This window comes from Dasypus novemcinctus, chromosome 1, assembly GCF_030445035.2.
Source record: "Dasypus novemcinctus isolate mDasNov1 chromosome 1, mDasNov1.1.hap2, whole genome shotgun sequence".
In the NCBI taxonomy this organism is placed as follows: Eukaryota; Metazoa; Chordata; class Mammalia; order Cingulata; family Dasypodidae; genus Dasypus; species Dasypus novemcinctus.
This window is the reverse complement of record NC_080673.1, coordinates 209,338,179-209,356,042: the sequence shown is the minus strand read 5'-3', so window position 1 is coordinate 209,356,042 and position 17,864 is coordinate 209,338,179. Positions and strand designations below refer to the sequence as shown.

At 52.4% G+C, this 17,864-nt stretch overlaps 1 protein-coding gene across 1 annotated transcript in view; it reads left to right on the top strand.

Moving 5' to 3' along the window:
* Positions 1-289: 289 nt before the first annotated feature.
* The window catches only part of PDE6B (phosphodiesterase 6B), a 37,418-nt gene continuing 19,843 nt past the window's right edge, over positions 290-17,864 (top strand). The window contains exons 1-3 of the mRNA XM_058301979.2: positions 290-1,135; positions 4,014-4,166; positions 4,578-4,667. Of these exons, the coding sequence (XP_058157962.1) occupies positions 668-1,135; positions 4,014-4,166; positions 4,578-4,667 (711 nt within the window). The 5' untranslated portion in view covers positions 290-667. The remainder of the gene's footprint in view (positions 1,136-4,013; positions 4,167-4,577; positions 4,668-17,864) is intronic.

Genomic DNA, 17,864 nt, shown 5'->3' with positions numbered 1-17,864 from the left:
TTTGCAACAGAGAGGTTTCCCCAGGGCCCGTCCTGGCCAGAGCCCCCCACGGGCAGCGCGAAGGCTGAGGAGGCACTCCTCAACGGGGCTCCTTCTGCCCCGCCCTGAGCACGCATGGCCGCGTCCGAGTACACAGGCTGCCTCCACGCTGGCAGCCCCCCCCCCACGGTGTCAGGCCCGCCTGCCGCATCTCCCCAGGGCCCCAGGCCCTGCCCACCCCACCCACCAGCTCCCAGCTCTGTCGGGTCGCAGGCCTGGGCGCTGGGCACTTGGGGTGTGAGTGCAGCCAGCCTGGCCACCATCTCCTGCCCAGAGCAGGCTGCTCCCCCTGGAGGCGTGGCCTGCACCCCCCCCTCCCGTGCACACCCAAGCCTGGTCTGGGCACCCGGAGGGGCCTGGGGCTGCAGCTCCTGAAGGGAAGCTCCGGGGGTCACCTCCAGCTGCCCACGCCATCCTGACTCACAGGAGCCCCCGAACGCAGGGATTCCACGCGCTCCAGCGGACGCCAGAAGCCTCAGGGCCGAAGGGGGGGCCCGGCCTCGGCCAGCCAGCTGGCCCGTCCTCCACGGGGGCTGTAATCCCCACTAAGAAAGGCTTTGCTGACGACGGTGCTCCGTGCCCGCTCCCCGCGCAGGACCCGGAGCTCGGGGGCAGCAGCAGAGGCAGCATGAGCCTCAGCGAGGAGCAGGTGCAGACGTTTCTCAACGAGAACCCCAGCTTCGCAGACCAGTACTTTGGGAAGAAGCTGAGCCCCGAATGTGCAGCAGGGGCGGGGGCCGAGGGGGCCCTGGCGGACTGCACCAGCTTCCGGGAGCTGTGCCAGCTGGAGGAGAGCACGGCCCTCTTCGAGCTCGTGCAGGACATGCAGGAGGCCGTCAACATGGAGCGCGTGGTGTTCAAGACTCTGCGGCGCCTGAGCGCCGTCCTGTGCGCGGACCGCTGCAGCCTCTTCATGCACCGGCAGCGCAACGGCGTGGCGGAGCTGGCCACGCGGCTCTTCAGCGTGCAGCCCGGCCGCACCCTGGAGGAGTGCCTGGTGCCGCCCGACGCAGAGATCGTCTTCCCGCTGGACATCGGCGTCGTCGGGCACGTGGCTCAGACCAAGAAAATGGTGAACGTCAAGGACGTGACCGAGGTGGGTCCTGGGGGCACCACGCCCCCCAAGCACTGCCTGGCGCTGTCCAGGGGCCCTGCCCACGTTCTGGCTGCTCAGCCCGGCCTCCCTGCCAGCCTCTCACCTGTCCACCCCTCGGGACCGTGTCCACTCTGAGTAGAAACGAGCGGGGAGGTTCTACTGTGCCCCACGGAGTCCCCAGCTCGGTGGCCCAGCGCCGGCCACGTGTGCTCATTGGGCTGAGGTCAGGCAGCTCATCCGAGTGATCAGGCCCAAGGCCAGGGCCAGGGCCGCAGGGACGGAGACTGCGCACGCAGCACCCCATTTCTAGGTCAGGGTCCTCAGCCAGGGCCTGCACAGGGCCCCTGGGGGCCACGCCTCATGGGAGGACCCAGGGAAGCCCTATGCCAAGGAGGCTGTGGTCAGCTCCTCGACCACACAAGAAGGGGCAGAGCAGGGCCCACGGGAAGCACCCGGCTTGGGGAGGGGCGGCGAGGCGAGTGGAGGGCCGCAGGGCCAGCCCGGTGGGCTGGGGGCTCTGAGGCCACGGGGGGTGCCTGAGGAGCCAGGAGGCACTGGGGGCACCGCAGAGACAGGTTTACCTGCAGGAGGCCGCACCCACATTCGTGGGACGGCGGATTTGGGGGTCAGGAGAGGAAGCTGGCAGGCTGGGCCCTGGTAGCAGAGACATGCATGGCTAAGAGGGATTTGGGAGGTGGCGGGCGTGAGTAGGGGGCGCGGCTGCAGCCAGGCAGGAGTGCCCGCCAGAGGCCAGGGCTGGGGACAACACGGCTCCCTTGAGCCAGGTCAAGCCCGGGTGCTTGCTGCACGTTTGGGAGTGTGCGGCGAGGTCGGGCGAGGGGCCACGGAGGCGGCGGGGTCCTGGGAAGGGCTGCTGGTGCAAGGACAGGCCCTCCCACGTCTCTCGCATCTTTCCCGGGAAGGTCGGCGTGGGAGCAGGGAAGCAGGAAGGCGGCTGCGTGGCTCCTTCGCTCCCCACTGCCCGCAATCCTCCCACTTCCCGGAGGCTGCAAGCAGCAGCCCAGCAACCTGGAGATTATCTCCAGGATCAGCTTCATCTTCACTTCCTTTTTAAGAAGTGGGTCACCCAAGAGTCCAACGGAAATAAGAAGCCTGAAGGACCAGGAAAAAAATGAGTTCGGCAGTGGTGGCAGGCCTGGGCCCCGGTCACCAGGCAGGGCTGGGCTGCCCTCCGCCCTCATGCAGGCCTGACCCCTGCCCGCCTCCACCCCTGCCGCCCCCCTTCCTGGACCAGCACCACCTTTGAAGGGCTCAGCCTGCAGCCCTGGGCGGTGCCTGCCCCCCCCCCCCACAGCCCTGGGTGGTGCTGCCCAGGGCTGCAGGTGGGGGAGGCACCACCCAGGGCTGCGGGTGGGGGAGGCCAGGTGCTGCAGGTGGGGGGGACCAGGTGCAGCCCAGGGCTGCAGGTGGGGGAGGCCCCGGAGGCCTGGCCTGAGCCTCATCTGGGGAGCTGCGCGGTTGCGGCTGTGGTCACTCCTCGGCCATGCCCCGCACAGGCCTGGGGGCCTGGGATCCGGCAAGAAGCCATGGGGCGGGGAGACAGCGGAGCAGGACAGGGAGAAGGGACCAGGGAAAGACTAGGAGGGGCGGCTGGGCCTCGTGCCGGCCTCTACTACAGACTCGTTTGCCCAGCGGCCTTCAGGAAGGGTCCTGGGACCTGTGAGGAGGCGCCTGACGTGGAGGTTCCAGCATGGGGGGCGGCAGGGGGACTCAGGCTGTGGCCGCGGCCCCAGCCGATGGAGGGTCTCTGTGGACAGGGGGTAGCGGGCAGGGAGGGCCAGGGAGGTGGGCCAGGAGTTGGGCAGATGAAGAGAATTTGGCAGTGAAGGGACCAAGACCTCCCCAAAGGTCGGGCCCCCATGGCCCAGCAGGAGGCCAGGTGCCCAGGGTGCTGCCCAGCGAGCCCCCACCGAGACGCATGTCCACTCAGAGCTGGGGGTGGGTACCTGCTCGGCGCTGGCCTGACCTGGGGCTGGGCGCCTTCTCCTGAGACCCGGTGGGATTGCGACTGGCTGTGCCCAGGGGCGGGGGTACACCTGGGGTCCACAGAGCTGATGTGACAGTGGAGGCCAGGGGCCTATGGACTCTCCTTCCAGGGCGGTGCTGTCCTTCACCCAGGGGACAGCAAGGATGGGGCACGGGCTGACCCACATCCTGCAGGCAGCACGACCCCAGGCAGTGCCTGGCCTCAGGCTGTCACCAGCCGCTGCACCCGGTCATCGTGACGCCAGCCAGGAAGGGAGGGCAGGAGTCCCTGAGGCTCCCACCACCACGGACATTGTGCACTGGCTGCTCCTCGAGGGGCTTTGTCCTGTCCATCACCCCTGCCCTCCCCAGGCCAGGAGGGCTGCAGAGGCAAGGGGGCGAGGACCCTGGGCCGGAGGTGGGCACAGCCAGGGGCAGGCAGCAGGCCGGGCAGAGCCGGGGCCCTGGAGCAGGGACAGTGCCGGGGGCTGGTGGGCAGCTCCCAGGAGGCCCCTCCCTGACTCGCCAGCTGACACGCCCCATTAATGCAGCCCACATGCGAGCCCTGGGCGTCTTCCTGTCAGCAGGTGGGCTGGGGCTGGGCTGGGCAGAGCAGACAGACTCATGGACCCCCTGGCCAGGTGGGAGCACCCGCATCTGGGCCCAGGTGGGGCCAGGCAGGCAGGAGCCTGTGACCCAGGGACACCCACCCACGGCCAGGTGTCAGGGGTGTGGGGGTGGCGGGGAGGGTGCCATGGATGGGGCGGGGGCCTGGCTGGAGCCCGGGCATGGCGGAGCTGCCATGGCCCGGAGCCGTGTCGCGGGGCCCCAGCTGAGGAGCAGGTGCCAGGCCGCGCGTCTCAGGGCCACGACCCCTCTGCCCCCCACGCAGTGCCCCCACTTCAGCCCGTTTGCCGACGAGCTCACCGGGTACGTGACAAGGAGCATCTTGGCCACGCCCATCATGAACGGCAAAGACGTGGTCGCCGTGATCATGGCCGTGAACAAGCGTGATGGCCTGTGCTTCACGCATGAAGACGAGGATGTGAGTGTCCAAGGGAGCCAGCACGCCTGCGTGGTGCTGCGTGTCACTGTCTGTGCACATTTTGCACCCGGTGGGGCATGTGCCTGTCTGTCCGCTGTTGACTCTCCACGTGTCTGGTGGGCGTGTCTGCCACATGTCCACTCACACATCTGTGTGCGTGTCTCGGCCTGCCCGTGTGCTCCACCCCTGCGACTTCCCTACGCGCCTCTACCTCTTGGCACACCGGTCTCTGTGCAGCCCTGGCCCCCTGCCCCCACGTGTGCACGTGCTCAGCCTTCCCGGCAGGTCTCTGCACACCTGGCTCCTCCAGGTGGAGGGGTGGCCATGGGTCTCTTCTGCAAACGCGCATTGGATACACATTTTTCTGAAAGCTGGAATTTTAAACTCTTGCTTTTACAAATCCTGTTTCAGGTTTTCTTGAAGTACCTGAATCTTGCCACCTTAAACCTGAAGATCTATCACCTGAGCTACCTCCACAGCTGTGAGGCGCGCCGAGGCCAGGTACCTGCATGAGCCCCCCAGCCGTGCTAGCCCCCCGTACCCTTCCCCAGCAGCCTTCCCTCCACCAGCCTTCCTGTCCAGCCATCCTGCCCCCAGCCTTCTTGTCCCCCCAGCTTCCCCCCCAGGCTTCCTGCCCCCCCAGCCTTCCTGCCCCCCCAGCCTTCCTTCCCAGCCTTCCCCTAGCCTTCCCCCAGCCTTCCAGACCCCCCAGCTTTCCCCCCCAGCCTTCCAGACCCCCCAGCTTTCCCCCCCAGCCTTCCCCCCCAGCCTTCCCCCAGCCTTCCCCCAGCCTTCCCCCAGCCTTTCCCCCCCAGCCTTTCCCCCCAGCCTTCCCCCAGCCTTCCTGCCCCCCCCAGCCTTCCCCCGCCCAGCCTTCCCCCAGCCTTCCAGCCCCCTCGCCTTTCCCCCCCAGCCTCCCCCACAGCCTTCCCCCAGCCTTTCCCCCCAGTCTTCGCCCAGCCTTCCCCCGCCCCAAGCCTTCTCCCCCAGCCTTCCCGTCCCCCAAGCAGACCGAGTAGTGCTGTGTTCAGATCCCTCTGCCAGTCGTCTCCCACGGTGGCTGCCCCACGCTCGCCTGGCAGCTTCCCGGGGCTGCCCCGAGGACAGGGGCCTGCCGGCTTCGTGGCGGGCGTGAGGCTGTGCGTGTGCCCAGCTGCAGCCTGGGTCCAGCCCAGAGCCGTGTGAGGCGCCTGAGTGCAGCGTCTGCCAGGCCTCACAGAAGCTGCCTCGGGCCTCCTTGCCAGGAGAGGCTGTGAGTTACAAGGAGCAAATGGCCCAGCTGCAGGCCGACTTCCCAGTGGCAGCAGAGGGTTCCTGGCCCTGAGGCCGTGGGCACATGGTGATCGGGGAAGGGGCAGGTGGGTGAGGCAGGCATCGGGCCGGGGGCTGAGATGGAGCACAGGGCACCGTCTTGGGCTCAGACTCAGAGGGGAGGACGTCGAAGCCGGCAGGGCCTTTCTACCTCCGCCGCCACAGACGCTGTCTGCCTCCCTAAACCCATTACAGGTGACGAGAGCCTCGAGAGGCTGCCGAGGCTGGGGGCTGTGAGCAGAGAAGCCAAGCGGCCAGGGGGCCCGGGAGGAAGAGGGCTGGGTCTCTCAGGGACACCCAGGCTGCCCTGAGGCTCTCTGGGCAGCCGCCAAGCCACCCGCTGACAGGTACCCGAGGTAAACCCCAGGCAGGGACGCCCCGACCCCAAGCTGAGCACCCACAGCCCAGGAGCTGGGAGACAGGGCCGTCTGCAGCGGTGAGGAAGGGTGCGCAGGGCAGGGGTGGGGCAGGGGTGGGGCAGGGCAGGGCAGGGTGGGGGCCCGTCCACACTCGGGAGGCAGAGGGAGAGCAAGATCTTCAGGCAGAGCGTCCTGGACGCCAGTGGCCTGGGGGTGCCGCGAGACGTGAGGCCCCACTTTATCTGGGGTCTGGGGCAGTGGAGGGCTGCAAGGCGAGAGTGACCACGTGGCTGCAGGTGTGTGGTCCGGCCAGGAGGACAAGGGTCCCCGCCCAATGGAGGGCTCAGGACCTCGGGGAGCAACGGCGGGGCCAGGGGGAGCCAGGGGCTGCAGGGACAGCAGGTCCTTTTCAAAGGGGCAGCCCAAGGAGGGGCGGGACCTGCTGTCAGCTCACCAGGACGGAGGCCCTGAGCCCACAGCAGAGCACACAGCCACCACGACACCCCACATGCACGGGAGACACAGCCATGGATGCTAGACACAACCATGCACACTGGAGACACAACCGCAGGTGCTAGAGACACAACCATGGGCACTGGAGACACAACCACACACACTGGAGACACAACCACAGGTGCTAGAGACACAATCACGGGCACTGGAGCACAACCACGAGTGTAAGACACAACCATGGACACTAGAGACACAACCATGCACACTGGAGACACAATCATGGGCACTAGAGACACAACCACGCACACTGGAGACACAATCATGGGCACTAGAGACACAACCATGCACACTAGAGACACAACCATGGACACTAGAGACACAACCACATGCACGAGAGACACAACCATGGGCACTAGACACAACCATGTGCATGAGAAACACACACCATGGGCACTAGAGACACACACTATGTGCACTAGAGACAACACCATGCTCAGTAGAGACACAACCACGTGCACAGGAGACACAACCACAGGCACTAGAGACACAACCATGCACACTAGATACACACACCATGGGCACTAGAAAAACAACCACGTGCACTAGAGACACAACCATACACACTAGTTGCACACACCATGGGCACTAGAGACACAACCATGCACACTAGAAACACAACCATACTCACTAGAGACACACACTATGCACACTAGAGACACAACCATGTGCACTAGAGACAAACTCCATGGGCACTAGAGACACAACCATGCACACTAGAGACACACACCATGGGCACCTGAGACACACATCACATATCATGCATACTAGAGACACAACCATGGGCACTAGAGACACACATCATGGACACTGCACACACACAACACACCATGGACTCCAGAGACACACATCACAAACCATGCATAACACAGACTCACACCAGGGGCAGTACAGACACCCTACACACACACAGCCTACACACCATGCACAGTACAGACACACACCAGGGGCACTACCGTCACCTTATAGACACACACACACTATACACCACAGACACACACATTCTCACTCAAACTATATATACTCAACAACCCCCCCCCCCGCACGCCCTCACTCTCATGGGGTGCCCCCTCCAGGGCCGCCCTTGCTAGGAGCAGTAGCAAAGCAGCAGCCAGTGGCCCTTCCCCTGCCCACGCGGCATGGCTCTGCTTCTGTCCTCGCCCCAGCCTGCTCTGCAATTCTCCACCAGTCACTGGGATGCATCTGTTTGAAACAAACTCCCTTAGACCATCAACCTGAGTGTGTAGCTACCCCCTCACCCCAGAGCACAGCGAGGACAGAGCTGGGTGTGGGCAGGAGGTGTGGGCCACCACTCACCTGTCCACCCCCTACTAGCAGGAACAGGGCGGCCAAGACAGGCAAAGCACAAGCTCTGCACGCTGGGCCCAGCTGTCAGGCCCTCGCCTCCTGCAGGCTAACCCCTTGAGGTCCAGCATCCCGCCCACAGGGGCTCCTCCGGCTAGCAGCTGATGGCGAGAACAGTCCATGTGTCTACCCTCCCTCCTCTCCAGTCCCCCATCACGTGGGCAGGAAGGGCCCCTTAGTGGCTCTGCTCTGCACCCCTGTATAATTTCCATTGTCCTGTCTTCTTGTTTGTTGATTCTTTCTTCTGCCTGTTCAAGTTTGCTGTTGAATGCCCCTAGTGTATTTTTCATCTCTGTTATTGCATTTTTCATCTGCAAAAGTTCTGTTTGGCTCCTTTTTTTAAATTCCTAATCCCCCTTTTTTTCATGAATCATCTTCTGGCTTTCCTAAGTCTATGTCCATGCTTTCCTTTATCTCATTGAACTTATTTAGAAGGGTTGACTGAACGTCTTTTATTAGTTGTTCTGTGCGTCCTTTATTTTATTACTTTGAATGGGTCACCTCTTCCTGTTTCTTTGTATGACTTGGGATCTTTGCTGAAGACTGGGAATGTGATTATCTTAGTGTGTTAATTTTGGAAGTCAGAATTACCTCAGGTTTTAGTGTAGACTGGTTGTGTTGAGGCTCTTCTTTGGAACTTAGCCCAGTTCATACTGAACTTTAGGACAGCCCATGGTCAGCAGTCCATTCTTCTCAGATCTCTCTGAGTCTGCATCTTGCTCTGGGCGTGCAAGGTAACTTTCAAGTCCCCAGCATGTGGAACTGCTTCCCCTCCAACAAGAACTTCCTCTCCCAGCCCCTTCTGGGACCCTGGGTCATGCTCCTTGTTTTCATTGTAGTTTTTCCTCTCTGGAAGCTTTGGGCAGCTCAGTTTCACTCCTGCCCTCTGGTCCACCTCTTCATTACAGCTTCTTCACTGCATCTGTACTGTGGTTCAACACCTCAGCCCCCACTTTCAACTCAGCTTTTCTGTCCCTGGTAGATCCTGAATTAGGGGATCCAGACCCATGCCACAGAGCCAGATGCAGTAACACAGCCACCTAGTATTTCTGTTTTGGTGTACCTATAATTGGGCCACAAGGACCTGGGCTGGGGATGCACTCTGATGGCCATATGGCCACTGTGAGTCAATAGGGCCACCAGGACCTACATTTGAATGTGGTGCGTACCACCAAGGCACCACTGTGAGTCACACAAAGTGCTGCAGACATCTAAGCATGGAGGAGGGACTGGACTGGTAAATTAGTCCCAACACCCTCCTATTGTTTTTAGGTGTTTTGTTTTGTTTTGTTTTGTTTTTTGTTTTTTTAGTATTCATCAAGCTGTTCTCTAGTCTTGATCCTCTTCTGGAATTTTGAGAAAATTGTCACTGCCCTTTCTGTCACTATTTCTATGGGTAGCACTCACCAGCACATCTTCCTGCTCCATCTTCATGACATCTCCTTACTGACTCCTATTAATCTCCCTCAGTGTATTGGCCTGAGGGATGGGAGAATAATATGGTCCTCTGAAGACATATGTTCCCAAGAGCAGGGGTGGAAGCAGGATGTCTGCACTGACTTTTAAGTGGTTCAGCAACATAATATATGTACGCAAATGTTTGGGATGTGTGGAGAGAAAGACAGATGAAGACAGAGAACTTGCTCAAATGTGTCGAAAGGAGGTTGGGGCACAGGCTTACATATGCATATCCTGATAACTTTTTTAAACCTTTTTAATATAACAGTTTATTGAAATATCATTCACGTGCCATACAATTCACCCATTTAAAATGGATAATCACTAGTCTTTAGTATATTCACTGCAATCACTTTTAGAACTTTTTCATCACCCCATGCCCATTAGCAGTCACTCCCCATTCCCCAGCCCCAGGAAACCACTATTCTATTTTCTGTCTTTATAGATTTGTCTCTTCTGGACGTATCAATTTTCCATGTAACTTTTTAAAACTGGACCTTTATTTTTAGAACAGTTTTAGATTTACAGAAGAATTGAGAAGATAGTATAGAGAGTTCTCATCTATTACCCCAATCTTTTTTTTTTTTTTTTTTAAAGATTTATTTATTTATTTAATTTCCCCCCCCTCCCCTGGTTGTCTCTTCTTGGTGTCTATTTGCTGCGTCTTGTTTCTTTGTCCGCTTCTGTTGTCGTCAGCGGCACGGGAAGTGTGGGCGGCGCCATTCCTGGGCAGGCTGCTCTTTCTTTTCACGCTGGGCGGCTTTCCTCACGGGCGCACTCCTTGCGCGTGGGGCTCCCCCACGCGGGGGACACCCTTGCGTGGCACGGCACTCCTTGCGCGCATCAGCACTGCGCATGGCCAGCTCCACACGGGTCAAGAAGGCCCGGGGTTTGAACCGCGGACCTCCCATGTGGTAGACGGACGCCCTAACCACTGGGCCAAAGTCCGTTTCCCTATTACCCCAATCTTAACCCACATACAGTGGCCCCTATTAACATCTTACATTAACACATTTGCAGCAATTAATAAACCAATATTGATACATTATTGTTAACTAAAGTCCATACTTCATTCAGGCATCTTTGTGTTTTTTTACCTAATGTCCTTTCTCTGCTGTGGGATCCCATCCAGGATACCAGATTACATTTAGCCTCCATATTGCCTTAGGCCCCCTTAGCTGTGACAGCTTCACAGCCTTCTTGTTTTTGATGACCTTGACAGTTTTAGAGGAGGAATGCTCAGGTATCTTGTAGGATGCCTCTTTTGGGTTTTGTCTGATGTGTTTCCAATCATTAGGTTGGAGAAATGGGTTTTTAAGAAGCTGATAAAGCACCATTTTCATCCCACCATATCAAGGGTGCGTCAGCATGACATCACTTTGATGTTGACCTTGATCATCCAGCCAAGATACTGCTTGTCAGGTATCAACAGGTAAAGTGACTCTTCTCCCACTTTTCCACACAGTGCTCTTAGGTCTATGTGCAGCCCACACTTTAGGAGTTATGGTCCCCCTCCTTTAAGGTGGAGCATCTACATAATTTATTTGGGATTCTTTTGCAGGGCAGATTTGTCTCTTCTCCACCATTTATGAATTTATTCAATCTTTTATTAATATCGATATGGACTCATGGATATTTATTTTATTTTATGTTTATTTTTGATGCTCAAATAGCTCCAGATTTGGCTTTTTCAAGCTCTTTCAATTGGCTCCTTTGCTTCTTTGACACAACTTTGTCAATATAGGGTTTTTTTTTAGTACTCCTTAACTTTCTGACACTATACAATACTCCAGGCTCATCTTATACATTTCTTTCCCCTATTGTAAAATCAGCTACTTCTCCAAGAAGCCCCAGTTCCTTTACTGGATAATGGTCTTAGAAACCAAAATCTGGGTGCTGGGTGTGCATGTTGATATTAGAGTGTTGTTTCTTTTAGGTTCTTTCAGTTGACAAAGCAAAGAAAGACACGTGCTTATACTAACCCTTGTATATGCTCTTATATATGAATATTTCTGTATGTAACCACTTGAGTCTATACTAAGTTAAACATGAGCTAATTCTAATGTCTACAATCCTAACCCATTCTAGCCTCTCCCCTTGCTGATCTGTAAACTCCCACTCCAACAGGGAGAAATCTGGTTCCCACCATCCATTTACTTAATTGTTCAAGTATACATGGATAACAGTATCAGAATTGTGAACTCATATCCCCATGGGAAACACCTCTGTCAACTAGAAGAAAGTCTTACATACTGTTTCTTTTGCCTTTAGTCTAACAGACTCCATTCTTTTCTAAACTTACTTAGGTTAGCACCTTTTCCCCCATCCCAGGTGGCTTCAACATTTGTAATTCGGTTAGATTTTCTTGTCTCAGTCAGGATTCTTTCTAAAATCCCCCAACCAATTAAATGATTTTATTTGCATAAATTAAGGTTCACTCTTTGTGTTGTGACATTCTGTAGATTTTGACAAATGTATAATGTCATGTATTACAGTATCATTTTATCATTATTTTACAGTATCATACGGAATAAATTCACTATCCTAAAAATCCCCTGCATTCCACCTATCCCTCTCTCCTGACTTAAACCCCTGAAAGACACTGATCTTTTTACTATCTCTATAGCTTTGCTTTTCCAGGAATGTCAGATTGTTGGAATCATACAGTATGTAGCATTTTCAGACTGTCTTCTTTCACTTAGCAATATGCATTTAAAGTTCCTCTATGTCTTTTCATGGCTTGATAGCTCATTTTCTTTATTAATAGTCCACTGTGCAGATGTATTAGTTTGTTTATCCATTCAGCAATTGAAGGGAATCTTGATTGTTTCCAATATTTGGCAAATATGAATAAAGTTGCTATAAACATTTATGTGCACATAAGCTTTCAACTCAATTGAGTAACTATCTGGATCATATGGTACGACTAGGTTCAGCTTTCTGAGAAATTGCTAAATTGTCTTCTAAAGTAGCTGTACCATTTTGAATTCCCACCAGCAATGAGGAAGAGTTCCTGTTGCTTCACAGCCTCACTACCATTTGGTATTTTCAGTTGTTCTGGATTTTAGACATTCTAATACATGTAGTGGTATCTCATTGTTATTCTAATTTATAATTCCTTAACGGTAAATTATGTTGAACACCGTTTCATACACTTATTTGTATGTCTTCTTTGGTGAGGTGTCTCTTCAGATCTCTTGTCCATTTTTTAATTGGGTTGTTTGATTTCTTTTTTTTTATTTTTTTATTCATTTTTAAAAAATATTACATTCAAAAAATATGAGGTCCCATTCAACCCCTCCACCCCCAGTTTGATTTCTTTTTGAGTTTTAAAAGTTCTTTGTATATTTTGGAAAAACATCCTTTAACAGATAAATGTTTTGTAAATATATTCTCCCAGTCCATGGCTTGTATTTTCATTCTATTAACAATATCTTTTGCAGATTAGAGGATTTTAATTTTAATAAAGTCCAATTTTAAAAAAATTTTTAACAAAATCAATTTTTTTTCTTTCATGGATTGTGCTTTTGGTGTTGTATCTAAAAACTCATTGCCAAACCCAAGGCCATCTAGATTTTTTCCAAAGTTATTTTGTGAGACTTTTATAATATTGCATTTTATATAGAGATTTATGACTCATTTTGAGTTAATTTTGAGAAATTTTTGCACCTAGTTTAATTATTGGCTTCAGATGTCCGGTATAGATAAATACTATCATTTATCTATTGAAATGCTTTGCACCTTTGTCAAAGATCGGTTGACTCTATTCATGTGGGAATATTTCTGGGCTCTCTTTTCTGTTCCATTGGTCTATGGGTCTCTTCTTTCACCAATACAATATTGTTTTGATCACTGTGGCTCTATAATAAGTCTTTAAGTTGGGTAGTGACAGTCCTTCAACTTTCTACTTCTTCCTCAATATTGTGTGGGTTATTCTGTGTTTTCTGCCTTTCCATATAAACTTTCAAATCAGTTTGTTAATATCCACAAAATAACTTGCTGGGATTTTGATTAGGACTGTTAAACCTATTGATCAATTGAGAAGAATTAACATTTTAATAATATTGTCTTCCTGTCCATGAGAATGGAATATCTTTCTATTTATTTAGAATTCTTAATTATTTCATCAGAGTTTGTAGTTTTCTGCATATAGATCCTGTACATATTTTGTTAGATTTATACCTAACTATTTCATTATTTCATGGACATACACACAATCAATACACATACTCAAACGTACACACATACTCAAAGTCACATGCATACAGACACTGTAGCTCACATGCAGACACACAGACTCACACCAATCTCACATGTGCATATTTACACAAACACAATCATACATACACACACACATCTTCTAAGAGGCAGACATTGTTCTAAGATCTTGACCAGTGTCGCCACCTTTAATCATCCCAGAAGCCTGATAAGGCAGAACCATCATTACCTCATTTTACAAATGAAGTTGTATTACTTTCCTGTGGTCACAAAACTGGTGAGAGGTGTCTCACGTCCTTACCCACTGTGTATCAGGGAAAGGATCAGATTCTCAGCATCTTTAGGCTAGATTGCCCTTTACTGAGGGCACCATCATTCCCAGGTTGCTAATAATGGTGGACTAGGTGTTTAACCACCAGTTGGCAAGTGATGAGGACATCAACATGGTGCACATGAATGACTGTGTGGAGTTCCAGCTCTTCCCTTAACAGACAGATGAGGATTGTCAGGGGCAGTTGACTATAAAGACCAGAATTCAGATTAGGTCTCTGTTAGAGCTATGTATTTCATAGCCACCATTCACAGTAATGGCATTGTGATGGCACAGTGTGGGGTTTGGGTGACCAGACATGAATGGAAAAGTTGTGCCTCCTGCTCTCACAGAGCTTGGTCATGCAGGAAAGACAACTGCATCATCTTGCATGAGTCTTGGGAGTGAAATGGGTGCTGTGAGGGAAAGCACTGGGTTGCTCAAGCAGGTCCTTTCTGGGAAGTGACTTTAGGCTGAGATACCAAGGATGAGAATGCTCTGGGGATAGGCGTTATAAAGGCAGGGGAACCAGACTGAGATGAGTCAGAGGGAATATGAAGGGCAGAGTGGGAGGATGTGATGGAGGAAGGTGAATGGGATCAGGTCCCCTCCAAAGCCTTGTCCACTGGTGGCTTTCCATGGTTGACCAAGATTCACAGTAAAAAGGCATTTTACATCTCAACATATATACAACTGAAACAAAAGTTTTACAAAACTATAGGCACCATTGCTATTCAAGAGGCCCTCAATATGCTATTTCAGGACTTGGAGATGTCCTAAATGCTATTGCAGGGACAGATGCTGGACATTATATATCCTGCCATGACCCACTGAATGGATGAGGGGAGAGTATAAACTACAATGTAAACTATAATCCATGCAGCACAGCAGTGCTCCAAAATGTATTCACAAAATGCAATGAATGTGCCACAATGATAAAAGAGGTTGTTGATGTGGGAGGAGTGGGTGGGGTGGGGTGTGAAGTATATGGGAATCTCTTCTATTTTTTAATGTAACAATTTTTGTGAGCTATATATCCTTTTTAAAAAAGACAATAAAAATATGTAACTAGAAAAAAACACATTATTGCAGTTAAAAAAGGCTTACATCATAAAAAATTATATATATATGCTATTTCATTTCTTTTTTTTTTTAAGTTCTGGTCTTGACCCACTAAAATTTAGTGACTAATTTAACCCATGACCCACAGATATGTCACAGTCCATGATGCAAACCCAGCTGTCACCCCAAGAGCAGAGGACACAGGAGTGGGACAACTCCACTGAAGATTCTAAAAACTCCATAAAGTTTCCGTTCAAGGGAGTGTGACTAAAGGCTCCCAAGGCAATACAATGGGCTGGCTTTTACCATAGGAACTTATTAACTTAGAAGCTTACAATTCTGAGGCATGAAAGTGTCCAAATAAGGCTTCATCAGGCAATGTTTTTCTCCCCAAGGAGCAGCTGCTAGCGGTCCTCTCAGTTTCTGTGTTCTGTTGCTTTCAGTTCCTGGCTCTCTCAGCTTCTGTGAGATTCTCTCTGTTTTTGTGGCTCCACTGAGCCACAAAATCCTTCAGTTTATGAGATTCTAAGACCCACCCTAGGCCATGCTTTTCCGAAGTAATCTAATCAAGTGGCCCTTAATTGAATCTAAACTAACCAAAGGTTCACACCCACAAGAATGGACCAAACTTAAGAACATAATTTCCTTGGGTCCACAAAAGACTCAAACTACCACAGAGTGCATAGAGAGGGAGCAGAGTGTCACAGGCACTAACAACAAAAGACAGTGGTTGGAACAGAAAGGCAGGAGCAGAGCCATAGAAAAGGGCTGGAGAAGGAGCAGAGAGCAGGACCAACAACAGAGTCAAGAGGGAGAAAATGGGGGTTGGAGGACAAGATAAGGAGCCACGGGGATGGAGGTGCTGGAGGAGGAGGCCAAGAAGGGTTAATATAGACTCTTCCTTGTGAAGAGAGATTAAAGAAATTGGAATTTGGGGATGGTTGCAGGGAGAGGAAGGGTTTGGAAATACAGGGTGGAGAGAAGCTGTCTGATGGAGTGGGGCCCAGCTCCAGAGGAGGTGAGGGGTATCAGCTCAGGGGCACTAACAGGAAGAGGCTGGTCCCAAAGAAAAGAAGTACGAAAAGGATGAGGACAAAACTTGGGATTGGGGGAAGATGCTGAATGAAAAGTCTGTGAATGCCTCTTGCCTCAGTGCAGGTCCCCAGTCAAACAGCTTGACCATGTTCCCCATGCCACCACAAAGGAGCTGAATGGCCTACATGAGCCTCAGACACCCCACCTGGTAAACAGAGGAGATTGTAACACCTCCTCATTGGCTTTTTATTATGAGCCAGGTGAACCTAATGCTTGAGAGATGTTTTACAGAAGCAGCTTTGGTATTTTATGTTCTCCTACAAGTGAACCTGGTATTCTGTGATCTCCATGAATGGATATTGTCTCATGTGTTCCTTCCACCAATGGATGTGGTCTTGTGTTTGTTTCTCTGACCATGAAGTTGGAGTTGTGCATCCTCCCACTCTGGTCTTGGAGTTGAATGGTGGTTGGATTCATCCATCAGTTGCTAGTTGGTGGTGCCATATTTCCTTGGTTTCCTGAGGTTACTGGGTATTGATTAATGGCAGAATAGACTAAAAGTAGAAGCAAATGCTGGGTCAGGAAGAAGTGATGCCTATAAAGTAAAGAGTGGAGATTGACCAGAAGTCCTCAGTGTGCACACAGGTGTAGGCTGGGCTGAGAGCTGAGGCACTGGAGTTCTGGTCATCTTTGTGTCCAGGATTCAGAAGCAGAGGGTTTGGAGATGCAAGTTTCCAGGGTCTGGCCATGGGAGAGGTTGTGATATGAATTGAGGGCATGTAGAATCCAGTGGTCATTTGTTTCCTGCACCATCGGTATCTCCAGGATGGTGGCATGGCTGGGGATGGAGAGGGAGCCAGAGGCCAAGGTCATCTAGATTCACTGGGAGTGGCGATGGGCATGGCCAATGTGAGAACCCCGTGGAGAGGTCTAGGGGTACACAAGGGAAGAGCTGTGGTCTGAGGTTGGGTGTAGCTCAAGGAGAGTTCCCCCAGGCTTCGTGGCACATGGGGAGTAGATGCCACAGGACTGTCAATGCAAAATACCAGAAATGGGTTGGCTTTTATAACGGGAGTTTCACTTAGGGTAAGAGCTTACAGTTCCAAGGCTGTGAAATGTTCAAATCAAAGCACCATCAGAGATGTTTTCTCACCAAAGCCAGCTGCTGGTGATTCTGACATCCTGCCACGTGGAGATCAGGCATACAGCAAGGCTCGTCTCCCAGGCCTTGAGCTTCTCCAAGGGTTCAGCTTGGGGGGTCTCTTACTGTGCCTCTGTGTTCTGCTGATCCAGAATGCAGGACCTCTCTCAGCCTCTTGGGTTTTCTCTGCCTTTCAGTAGCAATAGGCAAACTCAGAATCCTCTTTCTCTCTACTTTCTCCTTGCATTCACATGGCAGGATCAAAACAGCAACTTCCTTTTTTCTGTCTTTCTTTCAAAGTAAGAGGGCAGAGACTCAACCTGAGTCACACCTCACTAACAGTCGAATCAAAAGGGCCCCACACCCACAAGAATGGATCAGTTCAAGAACATAATCTTTTTCTTTCTGGAGCTCATAAAATAACTTCAAACTGTCACAACAGGTAAGTGAGGTTGTCAAGGGCAAACCAGGCTTGTGGCAGAAGGTGGGGGCAGAGCCCCAAGAGTGCCGTTGACAAGCAGGAAGACTCTGGATAGAGCCCTGGGCTCAATTCAGGCCACAGGACCACAAAGGCTTGAGGGGTTGGTGGCATGGGGGGAGGGCGGTTGAAGGGACCCCTGCATGTGGGCAGTGGCCACAGAGTCTCTAGGATGCATGGGTGGCGAGCCTGAGGGAGGTGATCTGAGTCTGACTGGCTGGACCTGGCCAGCAGCCAGTCCCAAGCTCATGGAGCATATCAGCAAATCATCACTCTCAGATTCACACAAAGACCACAAAAGGGCCTGACATCCAGAAAACAATGAATCCACAGTCTCAAACCCCAGCATCTCACAGGCTGATTATGTGGGTGGCTGTTGGAGGGTTGACTGGTGAGACTTTTATTTCAAGCACACAGCAATTTAAATTTAAATTTCATTCACTCATTCACT